Source organism: Strix aluco, chromosome 16, assembly GCF_031877795.1.
Source record: "Strix aluco isolate bStrAlu1 chromosome 16, bStrAlu1.hap1, whole genome shotgun sequence".
Classification (NCBI taxonomy): domain Eukaryota; kingdom Metazoa; phylum Chordata; class Aves; order Strigiformes; family Strigidae; genus Strix; species Strix aluco.
The window spans coordinates 785,542-808,629 of NC_133946.1; the positions used below are offsets into that span (position 1 = coordinate 785,542).

The 23,088-nt window shown below is 36.0% G+C and overlaps 2 protein-coding genes across 5 annotated transcripts in view; both read right to left on the reverse strand.

Moving 5' to 3' along the window:
• Positions 1–1,221: 1,221 nt before the first annotated feature.
• Positions 1,222–11,361, reverse strand: LYVE1 (lymphatic vessel endothelial hyaluronan receptor 1). Its single transcript, XM_074841933.1, has 6 exons — positions 11,160–11,361; positions 6,447–6,606; positions 6,201–6,340; positions 3,381–3,680; positions 2,511–2,589; positions 1,222–1,782 (listed from the first exon to the last, which is right to left on the reverse strand). Exons 1-6 carry the CDS (start codon positions 11,239–11,241, stop codon positions 1,596–1,598), a joined length of 948 nt encoding a protein of 315 aa, XP_074698034.1. The 5' UTR covers positions 11,242–11,361; the 3' UTR covers positions 1,222–1,595.
• A 3,008-nt stretch (positions 11,362–14,369) lies between these two features.
• IRAG1 (inositol 1,4,5-triphosphate receptor associated 1) overlaps positions 14,370–23,088 on the reverse strand; it is a 116,807-nt gene continuing 108,088 nt past the window's right edge. For all 4 annotated transcript variants that reach the window (XM_074842043.1, XM_074842042.1, XM_074842041.1 and 1 more), the window contains 4 exons: positions 22,887–22,954; positions 20,122–20,244; positions 19,075–19,206; positions 14,370–17,768 (listed from right to left, as the gene is read on the reverse strand). In XM_074842043.1, coding sequence (XP_074698144.1) covers positions 17,528–17,768; positions 19,075–19,206; positions 20,122–20,244; positions 22,887–22,954 — 564 coding nt within the window. In that variant the 3' untranslated portion in view covers positions 14,370–17,527. The remainder of the gene's footprint in view (positions 17,769–19,074; positions 19,207–20,121; positions 20,245–22,886; positions 22,955–23,088) is intronic.

Below are 23,088 nucleotides of genomic sequence, written 5' to 3' on the forward strand. Positions count from 1 at the left end.
TGCTATTCTGACACCGTCATGACAAGTGTTGGCTGTGGCCCTTCCTGATGGCCTTATTTCTGCTGTCTACTCTCACTGCTCCCATGGCACAGAGTGCTTTCATTCAGGTTGCCAGGAGAGATACATGGCTTTACTGCAGTATTTTGCAAGGAGAGGAATTACTTAACTGAGTGGGAAGGCTGTATCTAGTGCTTTCCTCCGTTGCACATTTTTCTGCTGAAATTCTGTTGATGGACATCTGAAATTAGCGGTTTTTAAAGCTGTACTCAATCACAGTCTTTCTGCAGTAGTATAGCTTTAATGGCAGTGGTAGACTGTGTATCCAGACTCGGAGCCATGAAATATTTCTGAGCTATCAAAAAAAAGAGAGAGAGAGAAAACAAAAAACAACACAGGAAATCTCTAAGTATGCTATTAGCAATACACTATAACTCACTATCTAGTGGAATATATAACCACTGGGCAATTTTTAAATTCCTGTGAATCAAAACCATGAAAGGTCATAACCAAGTACCCTACACTGTAGAATACACAATATATGTGAGCAGTTCTATTGCTATTTTATTTAAGACTATGTTTTTTCAGCTGTTTGATCTAAAAAGAAACTTCTTTGCCATAATAACCTCCTTCACATGTAAAAATAAGTTATCCAAATGATTTATTCAAGAAAATATTTGATAATTTGTTAGTAATGTTCTTTTATAACAACTAATTACTTCTGTAACATTAATGATAACATCATTATATGAGCTTTTTACTGAGAGACAGCTTTCATGAGAATAAATTGTCCAGACAAACATATCTACCATACTTCATTTTTTACGAAGCACTGTAAACATCCCATACCACTCGAGGTCTCTATTATGAAAGCCACACCTAAATATACACAAAAGATCTTAAATATAACTGTTGTGATGCAGTTCAAGGTGGGTTTTTTTTCCCCCATCAAATATCTGATGCAGAACAATACAGCTTTTAATAAATAAACCAGTAAATTATGATATGATTAAGATCTCTAAGAAAGTTATTCATTGGTGTGTATATATATATATAAACATCAGCGTCTTTGTACCCTTCCTTGGGTATTTGAATGACAGTGGGTTGATCCTTTGATTTTTTACTCACTTGTAAACAGTAATTTCTTTTGTTTGTAAACAGCCTTTTTAAAAACAGTATGCAACTACTTAATGGAAATAAGCTAATCTACATGAGGAAGAGCTACAGCATCATTATTTTATTTTAGACATTAAGTTAGCAGACATCCTCCAGCCAGATTAAAAAACCCCTTTTCATTATATATTGATCTGACTTCCATGCAACTAGTTAACACACTGCATGTTAACAGCATATTCCTAATTATTTATTAAAGATGAAAAATGAGCTGTAATATGGATTTTTTTATTTCAAGTAAATATCATGTTCTTCTGCAAGAGCATGTATAGCTAAAGATGTAATTATTAAAAAAATGAGTTTTCATATGATAAGACAGAGAAAATATTCATTCATGAGTATTTACAATCACCCATGTTTAAAAGCATTGCTAAGTTCTGTGTGCTTCATTTCATATTTCTATCAAGAAGTGTACATTCTTTCCCTTAAACTTCTGCTTCTAGACATTTTACTGTGGTCTCAGGCTTGGTTTTAGACTCTTCTATCTTTTTCCCATTATTCTTTGTTTCCTTCTCAGGTGTTTTGTCATTTGACTTAGCCTCTTTGAGAGCAGTAGTTTCAACCATTTCTTTTTGCTGATTCTTGTTTGCAAATGGGAAGGTTTTCTTGTACCTTTAAACAGAAAAAAAGTAAACAGTAAAGCAGAAACACTGACATAGTTTGGTAGTATCACTCAAGAACTGAAGTGAAAAATATCTAGAATTAACTTTCTTTGCCACAGTCAAGCAAAAGTCTCACAGAGAGTACTGGCATGCTAGATCATTATGCTTTTTCAAACAGTATGCTTTTTAAAGAAATATTTTTCTATTTTTTTTAAAAACAGACAACGTATATTCAGGATTCGTGGTACATAACGATAAAGCTATCTGGGCTAGGATGTGAGAAATGCACACAACTTTTGGATATGATTCAGTGATGCACTGTGTTGAAGATCTTTTACGCATGACAATTGAGCTCAACAATTATTTTATTTTGAACACAACCATAATCCAAGAATAAAAACTTTTCCCTTGAGTCTGACAGAAAGAAACAAGAATAAAACTGCATAAACAGGCTTACATAGAAACACTGCAGTGTTGCTATTTCGGCACATTGGAAATGTTTCACGCTAGGCGTGACTGACTAATCGAAAATATTAATCTTTGGTTCCTTTTCTAAAGTGGGGAATGGCAAGAGCAACAACAAACTCTACCTGCATAACAACAGGGCTTAAGATTTTGTTCTTTGTGTTACACTCTTATGTCATTATCATTACTTCTCTGCTCATATATTTAAAATATTCATTGGTTCTACTCTAGGCGTTAACTCAGTCCAAGAGAATAAAAAAGAAAAAAACTTACTTTTTGATATAGCAGACTGCTAGAACAACTGAAATAATGAAGAAGATGACTGCTAGCACAAGAAGTGCAGTGGGGATACCTAGAGATAAGAGTGAGATAAGCATGCAGTTTTTCTATGTACTTAATTCTAACTCTCTAAAGGCTCATGACCATAAACCCAGGTTTTTCTAAAAACAGCCTAGTGTAAGAGGTACATACACATCAACTCAAGAATAGAGGTATTAGGAATCTCAGAAGATTAGTTACTCTTGCTCATTTTTTCAAGAGACTAAACCAGGTATTAAGTCAATCCCTGACAGATGTTTGTCTAATCTGCTCATTGCAGGGTTTTTACAACCTGCCTAGAGAACATATTTTTGTGTTTAACTATCTTTACAGTTAGAAAGCTTTTCCTCATATTTAGTCTATTTCTCAGTTGCTGTATATTAGGATTACTTACTCACACCTCATATCTCAAGAACACCTCCTTATCTGGAGAACAACAATTCTCCTTAAAACTTTCTTGGCTTCTTTTGTTTTTAAGAGCCTGCTGAGTTTTCCATTACTTGGAGCACATGGTGTTTGCTAAGACTTTCTCAGAAATGTATTTACCCCAAATCACATTAACCAGAAGTAACTTCCACCATTTCATATTAAAATATTATCAAAAAGTATAAAATAAGATCTTACTTCTACTTAAAAATTATTTTAAAATCCTCTGCCTTATAACCTTTGCTTTTGCAAAACTGTAATGCTCCTATGCTGCCTCCAGGTTCAGCTCTATCAACATGGATGCTGGAGTAGCAAACAAAAATAGCAGTAAAGAGTTTTACCACTAACACCTACGTAACTAGCTCTTCTGATTAAATAGCTACCATATATGGTCTTTACCTCCAAAGACAATGGCATCATTCTTAAAGGCAGTATGGGAAGTGTAGTTAGGAGAGCCAATCAGTGAGTATTCCTCTGGTGTTTCTGTAGTAGTCCCCTCTGTTGGTAATATAGTTTCAGTTATACATATAACACGAAACCTTATATTTTTGAGGGATTTTTCTGACTCAGTCACATTGGACACCGCTGTGATGTTCTCAGTCAAAACAGAGCCTGAATATGCAGTCAAGTCTGTTGGTGCACTTGGTGAAGGTAGTATGGTTGTAGCTGGATCTGGTTTACATGAATTAATGTGAACATCTGCAGCAGGGAAAGGAAATACGTAAGAGTTGTGTTGGATGTTAGTTTTGTACTTACTGCACACACATGTTTATTGAATTTGTTCCTCAGTCATTCCCTTCTGGAAATTATTCTTCGTTTATTCACAAAAGCCTTACCCAAATCAGGCATTCCCATTACAAACATGTAGCTACAACCCAGATTATACACCTTTTATCATTACTTACATAGTTAAACACCTTTTTGAGCAAGTGTGGTGCTCATTTTATAATTGCATACCAATGACAAGATTCTTCCTGAAAAGTACTTATAATAAAAATGCATACAAAAACCAATAATATGACCTCCTGCAGAGGAGGAGACTAAACTGCAGATCCAAGATTAAAAACTATTTCTATTATATTATGTATATGTTCAAAACATATGGATGCACTGTTGATACTTTGAATAGTACTTTGACTTCCTGGAAATAAAAGTAGACCATAAAACTTTCAGGTAAACCAGGTACCAGTGAGAGATAAAAAAGTGACATGATTCTAATGAGGGCTAGAAAGAAACAAACTTATGAAGTCATTTAAATGATGTGAATGTTGTCGATATAAAAACGTGGGTGCAAGTGGACTTTTATATGTATATGGAAAAGCTGAGTTCTGAACCAGGCTCATGTGAAAACGTGAAAATTCTTCTTTTCTAGTGAAGCTCTATATTCTGTAAAGCTATAAAAATTTCACCAAAGTAACAAGCAAATTACAACATAAATAACAGGGAAACGACTATGTACTGTTCTCCAAATGAATCCCCGTGGGAAGTCTGATGACGCAGTTACATTTGCAGAATAAAACAGCTAAATGGCGGGGGCTTTCTACTTTTTCCACTACAGTTTTCAAATGATTTTGGCATTTCTGTGGCACAAAGAGAATTGACAGAATGAGCTTCTGTCAAATATTTTGGCTAAGAAATGCCTAGAACAGGCAACAGTTTGGCAATTAAGATAAAGAAATGCAGAATCATTCCAATATGAAATATACATTACTTTAAGGTATTTTCTAACTATTCAGGAAGCTTAACTTTCTTCACATGCTGTAACAGTATAATTTTTTTGAATTAAAGCAAAGCAAAACATTGGAATTACTTGCTACCTCCTTAGCATTACCCAACCTACCCAACATTTCTGATGCAGAATGACACGTTTCATGCCCTGAAACACCATATTGCATACAAACAGAAGAAATAACAGTACCAATAGCATCAGCTGCTTTTGGAGCGTGTTGCCCAGTACTAATTCATCTGTGCATTCATCCATAAAGCTATGGACTGTAGAGAAAAACTAAGTTAGCCCAATCATGTAATTTTTAACTTTACACAGCTTAGGTATTAAGTCAATTTTTAATGGTGCTTTCTCTCTGCAGTGCTTCCTTATAAGCAGTCAGATACTTTGTAAGCCGATGACTTGTATTATCTACCCTCCCTCACTAAAATGGCTCATGGACAAAGGCCCACTGGTGAAAGGATGACCTTCTTCCTAACAGTTTTATCCTCAGTCTCTTTGTAAGCTCCAATGCTCACAGTCACCAGACATGGTCTGAGGTCTTTATATCTTGGCATGGGCCTATCTTGCATATCCATCTTTCTCCTGCTCTTTCCAACCCTTGTTCACACATCTTTCCTGAAAAATTTCAGGATTTTGTACCTAATCTCTTGCTCTTGTTATCTAAAACTCATTGTCGAGGTCTAGGGACTGATTAGAAATAACTTAGTGATGTTATATATGGTCTAATTATTGGGATAGTTGTTACATAATAACTATAGATATGGGACACTAGCAGGAACACAGTGCCGCTAGTTAAATACTTATTTTCAGTTAATACCACAGAAGTCATTAAGGAACAATACTGATCTTAGATCTAGATTTAAGAAGATCTAACTTATATCAAGGCCCAAGTTCCACTGTTGTATCTTCAATCTGGGAATAGACAGAAAATGAGGAGAAGGGCAGGTCTTTTCACATATAGGATGATGCATATTAAAGGAAGCTGTTTGATTATACTGATAATAGATTTGGAATCTAGTTAATTTTATGGTCTTTCAGCTATTCTAGCTTATATTTTAATGGATACATTTCCTTTTATCAAAAAACATACAACTTTTCCTGAAATACCCCAGTCTTGGTCTTTTTGCAAGAAAACACACACCACACACAGACACCCTGCTTAAAGTTTCAATTCACTGTCTTTCAAATTAATGTGCCTAAATAATCAAAACATATTAAGAGCCTTGTGTCAACATTACAGAATGGTAAAAGCAACTCTTCTTCAAGAGCTTTCATGGCAGCACCAAATCATTAATTTGGGTTAACTGAATTGACCTTTGGTATTTACTGGAAGCTTTTTTCCCCCTACAGAGCTAAGTATAGCCTGACAACATCTAAGACTGTAAGACTGTAATAAACTATAAGAACTCACATGATTTTTTCATGCAGATATTAAAAAATAATAAAAACCAAACCAAAATACAAAAAATGTAGTTGTCATGCTTACATACCCGAGGAGTTGAAGCAGTAAACCTGAAATGTTTTGAAGGGTTCAGCACGCCATGGCACTAGTCCAATGTTGCCCTTACCACATTTCTTGTTGGATGTTATCCGAGGAATGACAACCAATCCATCTTTCACCCATCCATAGCTACAATAAAAAGCATCAGCCCTTTTAATATGAGATTTATCACCAGCCTCAGATATGTGTAAAGGCATTCACTGAAGGTAATGAGACACTAACTGATGTCATATACCTGCATGTTTCAAAGCCATGTTTCAAGGCCTTTTCAACTTGGTCTTTACTTGCCAACTGTAGATTCAGTTGATTACATACAGTACTTGCTTCTGAGAAATTCACTTTCTCCTCAAGATAAATTCCTACACCTGTGATCCTGCAAGGTGAAAGAACGGAACCTGTAATTTAGATATAAATATTCAAGGTTAGTATTTGAATATTAACATCTGTTCCTCATGAAGAATTTAAGATCACATTCAACTGAATTGAACATTGTTAAAAGTTTCTAGCTTGAGGATAGTAGAAAACTAATTTCTAGCAAAGATGACATACTTTAAAAATAGAGCATATTTTCTTAACACAATAGTCTAGAATTTTAAGGGGTTTGGTTGTTATTAGACTAAATGCATATACAGTTGGCATTGGAGTCATTACCTGGAGTCAGTTTCTTACTAAAGACACTCTGTCATATTTTTTTCATGCAAAATGATAAGAGTAATCAGACAGGTTGTTTTTCTTTTTAAAAAAAAAAAAATGATAAAACTAACAGTTGCACTGAGGCACTGATTCTGGCAGTACACCACTTCTACCACTATGAATTCTATCAAAGATATTATACATAATTTTTCGTTGAATTAATACACCAATAAGGAAATACACCTATAAAGATTTTATCATTCGTTATGTTCCTTATTCCTCCTAAACTTCATTTTTTTCTAGCTTGGCATGGTGCTTCTGCCCCCAGTCACTGTCAAGTGTTCCATTTACTGAATGCTTGGCAGGCAGCAGGAAAAGAGGGGATAGGCTGGGTGAATTTATGACACTTTTCCCCATTCCTCCTCCAGAGGAGCTTTTTTAGATAGCCACAGCTGGCACACTATTCATGACACCTGCACCAGGAAATGCATAGTTTAGGTCTGATTACACCCACTCTACTTTCTTAGCCTGTGTTAAGAACATAGGGCAGAATTCAGGATTTGACACAGACAAGGAGAAAGGATATTACTCTTTTGCCTCCATATTTCACTGGAAGCATATACTGGAAAAAAGATTTTTTTCTTTTTGAGTTACATAGAGTAATTGCCATATTAAAGGAAACATTTCAACATTTTATTGCAAACATTTCATATAACCAAGTCACAGGTATTACTTCCTTGCTCAATATGCTTTCACACTGTGTGCTCACCAGGTATGTACACGAATGAATACTGCATAAAATCTATGCATTAAAATACAGGCAATCCACAGATCCTCAAGACAGGATGAAGTGATGCCTGTAGATCCATCAGAAGACTTCTTAGCAACAGAGGTTAAAGTGAATTTTATGAATGAAAAGAGAACAAGCAACCAAGCCACTCCCATGGTGAGGAGGGGATCAAAAGATGATTAAGCTTGTGTGGAGCACTAAAAGAAAGGCAGGCTTTTCACTCCTGCTCCTGCTAGGTGTGGAGGGGTTGGAAATGGCTTCTGGTAAAAGATGCATCTCTGCTGTCCTTACATTTAGCTTAATTGGACTTAAATGTTTGGTAGAGCAATCATTGAATTAAAGGGACTTATCTCAGCAGCAATGGAGGCTGTGATCTCCCATTAACACACTCTGGTATGGTGTAGACCCAGGCACACGGTGAGCCAACTGAACACTTGAGCAGTCCCCATAGCCAAATCATGGCTGCATCCAGCCCTGACTTTAAGACAAGCCCAAACATATTGCATGAGGATGCAGAGAAGCCCTGTTGCTCAGTGAAGATGTGTGTGTAGGTATCAAGGACCTCAAGTCTATCCAAGTAGTCCTTGTGTGAAGATGATTCACACTGTCAAATTTATCCTTTCAGCCAGCCTGTCTTCATGAATGTCCTCTTGTATGTCTTGAATTTGGCCAAAGTACTTCTGTCTCAGAGAGGTCAAACACTGGAACAGGCTTCCTAGAGAGGTGGTCGATGCCCCAGGCCTGTCAGTGTTGAAGAGGCATTTGGACAATGTCCTTATCAACATGCTTTAACTTTTGGTCAGCCCTGAACTGGTCAGGAAGTTGAACGGGATGATCGTTGTAGGTCCCTTCCAACTGAAATAGTTCTATTCTATTCTATTCTATGTGTTCCAGTGTTAAGTTTTCTTGACTCCCTTTTGCTAACAGGCAACTCTCCCAGTCCTCTTGAGAATCGTTTCTAGTTTTCTGAATAACTCCCTGTCTCAGCTGCTGAGGCACATCCCACAATTCCTCTTTCTTAGTTTTCAAAAGTCCACTCCTCCTCTATGGTTTATGTCTAATTCTTTTCTTCCCTTACTACTTTTTATGCTCATACTTCACTCATTGCTTACTTAATCAATTATTTTCCCATCTTTAGTTTGAATTAATACAACTTTTAATGCAATGTTGAGAATGAAAGTTTCTCAATGACCAACTTTACAAATTTCAGATAAAGCTGAGCAGCTGACCGAATGGAATATCCTGAAACCTTAGAAGGTTGCTAGATACTTGTAAACTGTTACAGTCTTCAGTCATTCAGTTACAGGACAAATATTTTTACATGAGAATTTCATGATAGATACATAGCATAATATAAAAATTCAGTACCAGAAAATTAAGTCTTAAGTGACAAGAAAAGTGACTGTAGGACATGGACCAAATTTGTGCCTTAGAATTAGCTAAGCCTTTTAATCAGCTTCAATCTAAATTCCAGATGGTTTCACAGTGTGAGGAAGAAATCCAGAAAGAGAAGAGTAGCCTCTTCAAGTCTTCTCATCACTTCTTCAATCACCTCTGAACTCTGTTCTAAAGACGACTCAGTTTGTACAGGAGACAGACTAATCCTTTAGAAGCATATTATCCTTTTTGGTCCACAAGCTGCACATAGCTGTACTTTATGCTTTGCTTTATTCAGTTAACCTGCTAATAATGGGACATTCTCCTCAGTATTTGGGTCTTGTGTGAAAAATCTATTTTACTGAGAAAGGTGGGAAGACCTAGACAGAAGAATCTCCCAACAAGACAAAGTTGTCATAGGACAAGACGAAAATTGTTCAGTTTTTGTAAGCTATGGGTATCGGCTTCATCGTGCATGAGTTCTCCTCCTGCTTTTTTAGGGAAGCTGTTGTTTCTATCTCTTTGCCTTGTGTCAAGCCTTTACTCTGATTTATTAGAGAGAGTTTCCTTTGGCTACTGATGTCAGGAAGCAGCAAGAATGAGGCTGTTCCACAAGGAAAGAGGAGCCAGGAGCTGAGGGTGACCACAGCACAGGCAGGACACTGCCCTCACTGACCAGGGCAGAGTCCCCACAGCACCTCAACAGGACCACAGTGGTGGCAGTGGCAGGTTTCACTGGCAGCCCCAGAGAGAGCATGACAATGAGTCAGATGCAGGGTTCATCCAGAAAGTCCATCTGGGAACAGCAGAAGATGGTGCTACCTATAACACATGCCTGAAGTCCATCCTGGAGACAAGGCTACCTACAACCCAAGTCCAGAGTCCTTCCATGAAGCCCAGTCAGTTAGTCAGTACAGGAGGGGACAGGGCATGCTACAACACAGCTTGAAGACACGGCTGGAGATCAGTCCTGAGCTTAACTGGAGCTCTTGGACCAATTGAGCAGAGAGTGCATGAGTAGGTACCCCTGAGGGAGGCTTGGGGAAGAACTAAAGGGGGTCCTAACAGCTGGAAGCAATAGTCTTAAGACTCAAGCTCTCCATTTCCCCAGTGAAAATTATTCAATGGTTGGGATTGCTGGAGGAGACTACTGTTGTTAGGTACTCCAATCCTGTGGAATTTCAATAGGACTTGAGTTGAGCATCTGATTTGCTCAGTTTCCTTCAGAAGCCTTTCAGTAGATAAGAAAATCAACTGTCTGCAGCAATAGTGTATGTTCTTTTACATAGGTAGAACAAGCATTTACTTCTTGCAAATTACAGTGAAACATCTGGAAACTTCTGATGTATATTGAGTATCTGCAGATATCCTAGTAGCTACTGCAGTTAGAATACATTGCATCAGTTATGGAATTTGAAGATGACATTCAAATTTCACTAACATATAGAAGAAAGGGATATTATATGACCCTGATTGAAAAAACAGGTTAATATAATAATGTTTGAGGGAGGAGTGTTATCTAAGAACTATATGATAAAGTTGATGTTGGCAATTCCCTGTATTCATTTTTTCAAACAGATTGTTTATACAGAATAGTAATTTTTGCACTGTATTAACAGGATACAGGCATGACTGCCCTAAAGATGAACTGGGAGATCCCTGCCATACATTTTCTTCAATGTTGCAAATCCAGACAGTGTTAGGATATTGCCAAATCAGAGCAAAACACTTTGCATTAAAGATAGTATTTTAGTACAGACACACAGAACTGGTTTCATGCATGTTTTGCTCTCTGAGGATTGTACAAAACTGTTTGCTGTGGTATTTTAAATAATACAAAGTCAAATCACATTTCAATAGATCTGAACTTAATCCTAAATGTAATACCAAATCTTTAAAACAAACAGTTCTGTAGCACTTAGATAATAATGCTACAGCATTCAGACAGTAACTAAATTAGACTAACAATGAAAGTTCCCCTATATCCTAGAGTAGTTTTCATTGCACTGTATTCTGAAATCCCTGTGGTTTCCTATGCCAGAAACACATTTACACACACTCCCCCCATTTTAGTTTGAAAATCTAGCTACTTTTTTCAAGTACTTTACTGTTTAACTAGGAGACTTTAAGAAGTGGAACTTTACATACCTGTTATAAAGTAATTTTGAGCCATGAATGTCATAACCCAGATGAAAAACACTGCTGATGTAACTTCAAAATAAGTTGCCATTGTCACCAACTTGGAAAATTAAGAAATTCAAGGTAATGTGTCTCCTGTGCTGAGAAAAGTTAAGGTACTGGATACTGTCAGACCACCTTTGAGATGACTTCTTGAAAGCAACTTCAGCTGTCACTGCACTACTTCATAGAAAGAATGTCAGAGCAAATGTGTTGACTGTCCCACTCAAAGGTGAGGTCACTGACTGGAAATCCGTAACCACCCTTTACACTTTCTTTCATGTAGGGCTTGCTGGAAAATTTAACTAATGCTGACTCAGAAAACACAGCTGAGGAAGGGAGATAAGACTGTTAGACTGCTAAGTCTGTAAACACTTTGAAATAAGTTTTTCTTATTGTTTTTTCCTGTTTTAGTAATTAACAGCTCATTACTCATGCTGTCTATTCATCTGGTAAATAAATTCTGAGCATGCCAGGCTGGATTTTTCTTTTGGAATTGGAAGGGCATCTATTCCCCACTATCCTATTGGTCTTGTTGTAGTACTTTTACCTTCCTTTGCCTTAGAGTTCCAATGCAAAAATAGGTACCATAACACAGCAATAATATGATGCCTAGTTTTGAACAGCTTTGGAGATATGCTGCTGTAAATGGGGTTCCTTGTGAGACTGTAGGGACAGGGGTGGGATCTAGTCCCTTCACTGCTGCCTTCTGCAAAGTTCCAACAAACAGTGACTCCAATAGACTGATTCAAAACACAGATGATCCTCACGGCTGTAACTTAGAAAACCTTCAGGAAGTCTTACCAAAGAAACGATTTTTTTTCAGAGATTCCAACAAACATAGAGCAGGAATAGTATTCAAGAGGTCAGCTAGTTCCCTTTACTGTCAGTAGGATCAGCTGTATTTATGTTATTCCTGACAGATGTTTCTCTAACCTGTTCTTAAAGACTTCCAGGGACAAATTCTTAACATTTCCTCAAATGCTCTATTCCAGTGCTTCACTGTCCTTTACTGTTAAAAGGTATTCTCTAGTCTAAACTGACTTACCCATACCATGGTGTAAACCTATCACTTCTTTTCCTGTTGGAAATGGACATGGAAAATAATTTATTGCCTTACTTTTTGCAACAGTCTCATCTATTTAAAGTTATGCCTCTGCTCCCACTTCTCTTTCAGCTAAGAAACCCCAGCTTGCTCACTCTTTCTCTCTAGCTGAGGCCTTGCCAATGCCAAGTACTGATTATTAAATTCCTTTACCTGCTTATACAGTTCAGAATGGTATGAGCCTTTTTTTGCAAGAGGATGATTTTGTTACATCATGTTCCGTTTGTGATTCAGTAAACTTTCAGATGTCCTACATCCCCAGGCTGTTTTCAAGGTCCTGTAAACACAAGTGTAACAGTAGCTACCTCTTTAAACTGTGGTTTACATTGTAGAACGTTCCTGCTTAATATATTAAGATAGTATTAACTTTTATCTGGGCACAGGCCCAATCTCTTACAGCAGCATACAACATGGTTATGGGTATACTATAACATAGAGAGGCATCTATACGGCCAAGTGGAGCATGCTGTGGGTTAATGAAATGACGTCTCCATTAGCAATAAAGGAAAATTGGGTTGTGTTTGGGCTGTGGTTTGGAACTGAATGTTAGTAAAGCTCTTTGAGATCTTAATACAAATTTCTTGCTCCAATTTCTAGTCACTCCTTTACTGTGTTGTACTTACCTGCCTCTACAAAGTGACAGCAATCTGAAACACTGCAATCAGACTCACTCTCACTGAAGAAAGTTCTAACTGGATTCACTTGCATTTACAACCTAGGAGCAGAAACTAATAGTTACTCCGTAGCTCTCATGGACTAGTAGACTGTGCCTGTAAAACACTGAGAACATTAAACAAAATCTTACCATCTCCATGCTTACCTTGAACTGATATCATGAAAACTAATCAGTTTCTGACATTTTAAAATTGCACACTAATTGTCCTTCCAAGTTTTAACACTTTGTGCCTATTATCCTCACTGTGGCAAAGTTGCTTTAGTCAAACTGTCTGTGCTATTGATGTTTAGTAGAATTTTTCACTGGAAAAGTGAGATAAACATCAAACAAAAAAAACCCCTCCTTTACATGGTTTTGTAAGAGTAAACTACAGATTAGGAGAGGGAGAAAAGAATTTTAGAATGATGAAGCGAGACTGAAATAACCTTTTTTTTTTTTTTTTTGTCAGTTTCTTCCTTTTTATATTTGAGCTGTTCCAAAACTGTGTGGAAGATCACTTACCTGGACTGTAACAGTATAAAAGGTCTTTAACCTGTTTGTGGGTCTTCATCTTAACTTGCATGGTAAAAAAAAAAGCAGCCTTATACTGAATGTTTAATTAGCATTTGACCTAAATACTTATAGTAACCTATAAGGAAAACTTCCAGCATCTCATGCCAGTACGTTTAAAATGCTGATGAGGATTGCTAAACTTTTGATATGGTAGAACAGACTTAACTGTTCTCTACAATCATTTCTAAATGAATCTTCATGCCTGAACAACAGGAGAGGAAACAAGTTAAAAAAAAAATGTTTACGTGGAAAATACAAATATCAGGGTCTTTTCCTGGTAACAGTCATTCCTTTCAAGGTTGTCAATGTCCCAGAGTTTTTCTCCCTGACACAGACCATCAGAGATTCAGAAGCGACATTTCTGTTCTTTGTGGAACTTGAGCAATGTGTCTCCTTCCCGCTGGTCTGGCAGTTCAGCTCTCCACAAAGCCCAGGCTTCCCAGACCTCCCAGGCCTACAAGAACACAGAGCAAATAAAGAATCCTAACCTTTGGTTACAGATTTCCCTTGGGGCTTTCTGTGTTCAACCTCCTCAGTGACAGGCAGCCTCCCTCGGAAGCAGGAGTTAAACTCTCTCCAGGATGTTTCAGTTTCCGCTCTCATCTTATTTCTAGGGTATGACAGGGATGACCCTGCTTACAAACACTTTCTCTATTGAAACAGGAGTTTGCTTGCTTCTTCTACATCATTTTCCTGAAGCACTGAAAGACTAAGAACAAGATCTTTGGTATGTGTAACACAGCACTCCATTAGGCAGTACAGACAAGGCAGTATGTATTTCATAAGAACATAGCCATTAACAGGCAGACAGAGCGCATGTAAAAAACAAACCTTTAAGGTAGCAGCATTGAGGACTTTGAAACCATATTTTTATTTCAAAACTCAAGTATGTGATACTATACAGTACAATACCAGCACACTTGTGCAAAATCTTACAATATTACAAATTTAAATATGATACACAAAAATAGTGCCCTTTTAAAATTCCTTTTACTAGAAACATCTGTGCTGTGCAGGAAAAACAATAAACGTGTCTTGTTAAAGCAGAAAAATAAATATTGCACCTCAAGAAAACTATTTCAGTGTTAATAGCATAAATAATAGATCTATTTCTTGTTATCTGATGTGATCTTTGAACACAGAAGAGGTTGCGGTTTTTTTCCAGATAAAGCAAACTAATATTGAACAGATAAAATTACATTTAGAATAGTCTTTGAGCTCAATCTAGTTTCCTATTAGAAAAAGGTGTCTTCATTAACTAACTGAAAAATATAAGCAAAAATATTTAATGTGCTGTTAGTCATTGTGGTTCATTACTTTTAGTGAACAGTTTGCTCAAAGTAGTTATAAAAAGAACAACCATTTTTTAAAAAATAAACTTTATCTTCATCTTTTCATCCTCATTATAATCTCTTGCCTCTTTCAGTCCATTCCCCACAACAATTAATAACTTTGTGGCTAAATTATGCTTGCCTTAGACACACAAGTAGTTCAGTTCAAATCGGTACAACTAGTTATGGAAATCTGCCTTTGTGCACTAAGTCCACAAAAAGCCAGTGTGCTCAATTTCAAGAGAGGATGGAGACCTCGTTCACCCACTGACCACTTAGCACATGCTTAACATTAAGCAGTTCAAGAGTCCTATTGATATCAATCACTTTCTATGTGTACTTAAAATAAGGTGTTGGACCCACGTCAGTGCAGATGTAAACAAGAGCAAATTAATTTGATTATAGATATTGTTAATAATTTTTCCTCAGTGCAGTCCAATATTTCCACAATCATATAATCAAATATGTGGCCATAATTTTTGGCATAGAGGATTCTGAACCTTCGGAACTATTTACCTTCAATTTTTATTGCCTTATTATCAATGCTATTTGTAAAGAATATTAAGTTAAAGAAGACGATTTTAATAAAGATGTATTCAAAGAGCAACTGACAAGTTTCTTCAAATACTGAAAAAGTATGTGAAATGTCACAGTAGTTCTTCATAGTCAGATATTCTAACTGAACCAAACAGATAAAGTAATTTGCAAGAAACCTTCTGTCTTATTCTTTACCAATTACAATTTTAGACCAAATGACGCTTTCCCATTATCCTTTTTGAACTTCCTTAAGCACACTATTCCTCAACAATATATACTTTAAAATAAAAAACAAACCTCCCAACTGCTTCTAGACTTTCCCCTATCAAAAAAAATAACTTGTGGTGGTCTGCTTATTTATTTATTTATTTATTTATTTATTCTTTTCTTTCTCCATATAAATGTCTCTTAAGAAACATGTGGCTAAAGATGTAACAAACAAAATTCACCAGCAGGATATTTGTTACTAGTGCCAGATACGTGAATTAAATTTCTGGCTGAGTTAGAAACCTGTTTTCTTTGATAGTCAGCTTGAGGTTCAGTGTTTACACTAAAAGTAAACAAGATGATACTAACCGCATCTGAACTGAAATTACAGTACTTCATAACATACTTGTCCTTCGGTTGGTAAACAGACCTGCTAATCAGTCAGAAAATGCCAGAAGAATGCAAAACACAAGTGCAATCAAGTGTCACACTGATTTTGGTATCATGGTTAGATTCAAGCGTATAACTACGGAAAGACAAACATAGTTCACTTTCCATCAGAAGCGATGTTCAGCAGGTAGATATGGTATACCTTAAGTGACATACATTTTGGTCCCAGCCCTAGGTGGTGTGGTTTTTTACAGATAATGGCTTCACCATTTTGAAACTGCTTGTCTAAAAATTTCAGGCTTTTGCATTCTTGTGTAAGAACTCACAACTCCTAAGTAGGCAGAAGTGTTAAAAAAATCTGGGCAAGAGATTCATCTATCATGACCTGGTAGGTTAGCTTTGAAAGCACATCAGAACAGTTACATACTTGGCATCAGATTCTGAAAATGAACTACTAAAAACATGCAGTGACCTCTTCCAAGTCCTCACTGCTTTCATGTCCTGATTCATCTAGGCACTCGTAGGGTTTTGACTGTACACAGAACTGTGTTCCTAGTGCAGATCCCAAAGAATATCTATTTCCAGTATTAGCACTAGGGCAGAGTCCACTTAGTGTGATCACCTGTACACACAGGTTTGAAGGCTTTTTTTCCTCTTTTTTTTTTTTAAAGAAAGAATTGAAGGTTGCTTCCCACATCCAAGACTGCTGTAGTTTGGGCTTGGGCAACGCATCTAATCTGCCAGACAGCAACTACTTTTTGCTGTAACCAGGAGTGACTCTGAGTGGCATACACAAATTTGTTGTAAAGCATGTCCCTTTGATATATTGGAAGTTCCTAGATTTATTGACTGTGCCACCTAGACCTCATTTTAGGTTTTGGTGTGTATCCCATTTTAAAAACAGTGGTGGTCCCATTCTTAAAGTAAATTATAAAACACATTTATGCATGTACTTAGTATTCCATATAAATAATCATGCAGATAATTCCTCTTATAAAATTAATTTATCAGCAAGGCATTTGGTCTGATAATATAATTCTAACCTTCCATAGAAGAGCTTCTCTTTCTACCCAATAATCAGGAATAAGGAAATTAATTAGACTCTTAAAACCCAAAGGACTTAAATGCCATTAGTACTTCAACAATCACCAGTAAATTCAGGAAATGCAAAGTAAAGCACTAACTGCAAATGCAGGTTTTACAATTTTCTTCAAAATAATAGCAGAGATGTCAATGTCCTAGGCAAATCATTCTTTAAATGTCTTGCTGGTTGCTGATTACTACCACAACCTTATTATGATTCAGTATTACTTTATTTGTATCAGTCATTTACAATGAGAGGACAGACAGGATTAGTTATCAGATTGTCATTTTGGCAAGGTATGTTCACAAGGTATCCCCAAATCTGATGGTGTGGAGTAACTCACTTGTCTAACAGATCACATTTAACAACCATAAGGATGACTAAGCACTACCTTTAACAACTGTGTTCTAATAGGTGTACTTGCTCAGGTACCATAAATACATGGTTGCTCCTTTATTATTCAGTGTGTTGCTCATGTTGAAATCCTGAGTTCCACCAGGAATATTGATGGGCAGCAGAACAGCTGGCCTTCCCTTCAGGTCCCTCTGATTTTTCATCACAGGAGTTGTATGAATGGTAGATTCCCAACACCACAGCAAAAATGATTATCGCAGCCACTACAAGCCATACCACATTCCAGTGTTTACACAGTTTGGGGTACAGTATATGTAAATAATTAATGATGACTTCAAGTCTGCTGTAAAATTAAAAGAAAACTGTTATATATTAACCATATGCAAATTCATTATCTTAAGCTTTTCAATTTGAGAAGTTTCACAGATGTATGGTGCACCATCTTTCTTCCAACTACAAATACCCTGTCAAAGAAGAATCAGACTGTTAAGTTCTTTTAGGAAGAGCTGTACGCTCAGATATGGGTAATATTCGTAAGATGGCTGAAGACCGTGAAACTTGACTTCTATTTCTCCCACTTGCCAACTGGCAAATCTCAGAGCTTGATATGATGTCAAATTCGGCACTGTTCATATTTTGCTCAACTAAACTAAACATTAGAACTTTGTAAACATTTCTTCCCAAGAGCTTTGTGACTAGCGAGATGGCTGCCCTTCTGAACATGCCTGAAATCTCAAATTAACAGAGGTTTATAACCAGAATGGTTATGTAATGGAAATTAATTCTCCCAGATCAGGTAAGGATCCCTACCTTAGATTGGGATTGAACGTATTACTTGCTTTGGCCAGCATTCAATTCCTCTCTAGTGCAAAAGTCTCTTTGCTTTTAAAATGTAGGAAATTGCAGGTATATTGAATTGGGTGGTGGAACCACCGAGGAGACTCAATAATTAACTCTAAGAAAAGTTGAAAATTTCAGAAAAGTTTTCCAGCTTGGCATCAAATGCTTCAGGTAAGACAATAAGCAGATGATTCAGAAGTCTCCAGTATAGACAAAGAGCACTGGGTACAGGTGAATGCAATAAACATGTCACTGCTGAAAGGCAGGAACTCCAGCACAGTGCTGTTCTGCTGCATCTACACAGCTTCCAGAGGGAGCAAGCACCTGCCTTTCCAAGTCAGAGCAAGTCCAGCATAGCTGTGGAGCTTGTCTTAATCGCATTCACCTTGTAGATGTACTGGAAGACTCACCTGTGAAGACCATTTGGGAATGACATATGGCACAAATATGGGCATCAGATTCCTGAATTACAACTTTCATGAGCCAATGTATGTCTACTGAGAGATGCATTCTGGCATCTAAAGAACTTTTGTAGAATATTTTTTTACCTCAAATCAAACCCAAACCCTATAAAGATGAAGCATCTTGATGTCAACATACAATTTTAGTTGAAATAAAAAGAAATATTTTTGCATTTTGCAACTATGTTCTTGCAAAATACGCCTTTCTGTAAAAATAATGTTATTTCAAATACGCTTCCCTAGACTGGAAGAAAACATGTCAAGATAATAGTATAAAACACTTGGTTGGGTACCACAAATAGAAAAAAGTGGCTCCTCTTGTATGGACATATTATACCACTGTCTCACCTGCTTTTCAGGTTTTTTATTTCATCTTCATTTTCACTTTCTTCATGTTCATCATGACTTTCTTTTGATGTCTCTTCATCTTCTTCCTTCAGTTCCTGAAGTTCTTTGGTTTTCTTTAAGCCTTCCTGATAGCTTTAACACACAAAACATTTTTCTTAGTCTAGCACATTGTATAAACCTGTTCTTATGTAATGAAAAATGAGCTTTATGTATTGTTACATGCAATAAAACACAAGTAGCAGTGTTGCAGCACTTGGACAAGAGTTAAAATTAGCTAAAGACCATAAGTATGGCACACAGCCAGCCACCCTTCCTTAATAGAGGATTATATTAGCTCTGTTACCAAACTTATCATCGTGAAAAAGAGGTTATAGTCCTCAGGAAAGTACAACTTTTTTCTATTGTAAATGAATTGGTAAATATTTCTCTATTATTTTTCAATCATTTTGAACACCCTCTGGATTTTTTTTCCTGGAGAATAAATGCAAATCGATGCTAAAGATAGATAGCATGTTGGATTCTACAGGAGATGATCAAAATTTTTGTCTCACTCTTCACATAGTACAAGGTTCTTTGCTTAACGTTCAGAAACAGATCCCAAAGCTGTTAATGGCCCCAAAATATGCTACGTAAAGCACTTTGTGACACAAACAACATGAGTTTACTCCAAGAGTTGATACTTACTCTTTACTCATTTTTATGTATGCCTTTCAGAATAAATATTCTATAAAGTTGTTTTGGATTATCCTGTCATGAAGCTCTGAACACTATTGACGTAAGAACGCCCACCCAGCTCAGAATCTCTGATATAACCGCTCTCCCATGGTCTGGCTAACATTAATAAAGGATGAAAGCCAACAGCTACAATGTAAATACAAGGAGTGAAGCTCACTCACATTGTTTCCCATATTGCTTCAATTACAACCATCTTCTAGGAGCTCATATCGATTATGTCACTCACTTCGCATTTAAAATTACATTATAAAAACTTATGTCCTCATCTGGCAGCACATATTAACAGATTTAGTTCACATAAAATATTCCCACCCTTTGTTATATGCTTCCTCTTCTATCTTGGCTTTAGTTTCAGGGCTGATCTCTTCCAACCCACTCTGTGTCAGCACAGAAGTAGAGGTTTCACAGTCAGGCTCTCCATTAGTCTTTCCACTGCTGAGACAAAAGAAACAAACAGAAAATAACACCACTGAAATGTACTGTATTTGGAGTATACTACTGAACAAGAACAATCACACATAATGTTGTGATTCCTGATTTTTCTTTGTTAATGTATGTCAAAGAAATGATATGTCTTTCAAAATAAAAAAAGTTAAACACTAAGCAACATTTTAGTTTCAAAATGTTGTAATTTAAGAACAGTAATTAGTATGTTTCTAAGGTATTAAAGCTTGCATTTTGTTTCTTCTTTAAAAAAGAAAAGAAAAGAGAATTTGTTTCCTGGCTTATTCATGGCATTTATTTGCTATTCTTGAAAACCTTTCCCTCAACGTTCTAAAAATCATCTTAGATATTGTAGCCTGCTACATCAGCGGAAAATAACAGAAGTAATACCAAATAATAATTTTAGAAAACATTTTTCTTATTTGCCTTTTAGTACTCCCCTCTGCTGCCTTTGTATGCTGAACTGATGCACAGTTTAAAAAAATACAAACACATAAATAGCTTTTGTCACTAAAACTTTTCTTAAGTAAAAGCTTTGAGCATTTAGCCTATGCATTTAGCCTATGCATTTAGCATAAATATAAGCCATTGTATATTTCTGCAGTGCTCACCTGTCCTTTTTTATTTAAGTCTGGGACAAAGAGTTTAAGTGAGTCAGACATGAATTAGCAAATCTATCAAAGTCAAGGTTTAATAAGATCAACAGTGGATCCCATTTCAACTTCTAGAATCTAACCCTTTTTGTAGGCCTTATTTTTCTGGCACTAAACCAATGGCAGAGTACTTCACCCTTATTGACACCATCTCTGGGCAACCGGTTTTCTCCCAAGAAGTCATATTAACAGTAGACATTATTTTCACTTGGACTTTAAACAAATCATGAGTATAAGCTTGAATGCTTAAATATACAAAACTGCTGAACTATGCAATTTCACACTAATATAGCAGCTGGCCCATGCATACATACTTATGCTCAAACTTGAATTTCAAATTCTACTTCTGTTATTTGATAAAATGGTTTGTTTTCTTAAGAGCCAGTAAGAAATATTGATAAGGGTTTGTTTTGTTTTGTTTTTCTGTATGGTTTCAAAAGATGGTCTAAATCTTGCAGAGTTCTGTTGAATTGTAACAACTAGTGCCATAGTTCACCATTTTTGTTTTCCAAATTGTTGCATATTTTCATTCTTAGTAAAGCACAGAGATAAAACAAAGATAAATTTTGTCCTGCCCTAGCACTAATCTAAAATATGTGAAATTCAATATGCTGCACTGATGCAACATCTGCATATTTTAAAGCTTTTAATTTGCATGTTTAAAGCATCCTAACAAACTTTAATTTAAATTAGTATTGAAGATATTTTATTGTGATATTGTAAACAGTCTAAATGACCAAAGTAGTATTAGTAGTAACAATAACAAAAAACAATGTGATGTTTTAGTAAGCTTTACTTCTGAAACATCAGCAAGCAACTTCCTTAGAATGTGCAACGTTTCCTGACAGAGATAAGTATTTGGAAAAGTGCATGACAATTTGGTGCTTTGCTTTCTAGGCTGATTATACATATGAATAAATTATATACACACACGGATTTGCAAATGCAACAGTACCTGTATGCATAATGGTAACTGTTTACAAAGACCTTGTAGAACAGTTTGAGTATGTCTTCTATTCTCATTCCAGTCTCACACGTTTTCATATTGCTCACCTTTGTACTCTATTGGTGCAGGGACTTTACATTTCAATAACTTGTATAAAATTAAATTACATCTACACGAATTTCAACTGGAAGAACTTAAAAGTTCTTTCTAGAAATGTGTAGATGCACATGCTTTCCAGCAGAGCAATTCTTTGCTTTCCTTGTTCCTGTATTTATTATTTTGCTCTGAAAGTAGTACTACTTAAAACCATGGAATGACTCATGGAATATTACGGAAAATGGGTAACAACAACACACCTTAATCCAGCCAGGACATCTAGACTAATAGTAAGTAATATAGAGTCAAAAGGGCAAATGTTTTAATGAAAAATATTTTTGCAGTTTATAGGTACTAGAAAAATACAGATACTGAGGTACTTGCTTGTTACTAGGCTAAAAAAAATCTTGTCTTTCATATGTCTATTTTTTCATTTTAAAATTCAGACTTCTCTGGCTGTTATAACTAAAGTCTCAGGTTGTTAAAACTAAAAACTCAAACCTAATGCTTTAAGTCAGCTGAATGTTCAATTCATTTTATACTAAAAAAGAATCACTACTCAATTTAATCATTGTTTTGACTTCTGCAAAATTTTTTTAATCTAATATTGTGGTAAATTATACTTTTGAATTTTGTATACTTATGTTTATTCATATAAATTTTAAAACCTACATGACACTGGATATCACAGTATTTCAAAATATGATTCTTACCAGCTGGCCACATGTTGAAAAGTAAAATAAGCAAGCAAAATTGGAAAGTAAAAAGACATAGTAAAATACAGTTACCAGATCATGAATCAGCCTAAGCCAATATTGTGTCACTGATTTCAATACCTTATACCTTGGTATAACTTCTGTTAGGAAAGACAGAAATTATATAATTCTCATTTCAGACTAGAATTTAATAGGTAATGAGATGACCTAGAGAAAACTCACTTTTCTAAAAGTGCTGGCAGAACAGGAGTAGATGTTAGATTGCTCCTTCCGTTACTAGGTGATTCAGACTGTAAGTGAAAAACAGCAATAAAAGTTACATCCATAAATTAATTTCAAATGAGTTTTCAGTAAAATGACAAAGTCAATGTGCTGCTTAGATTTTCTTCACACACCCATGAGCAAGGTGTCTTTAATATGGGGC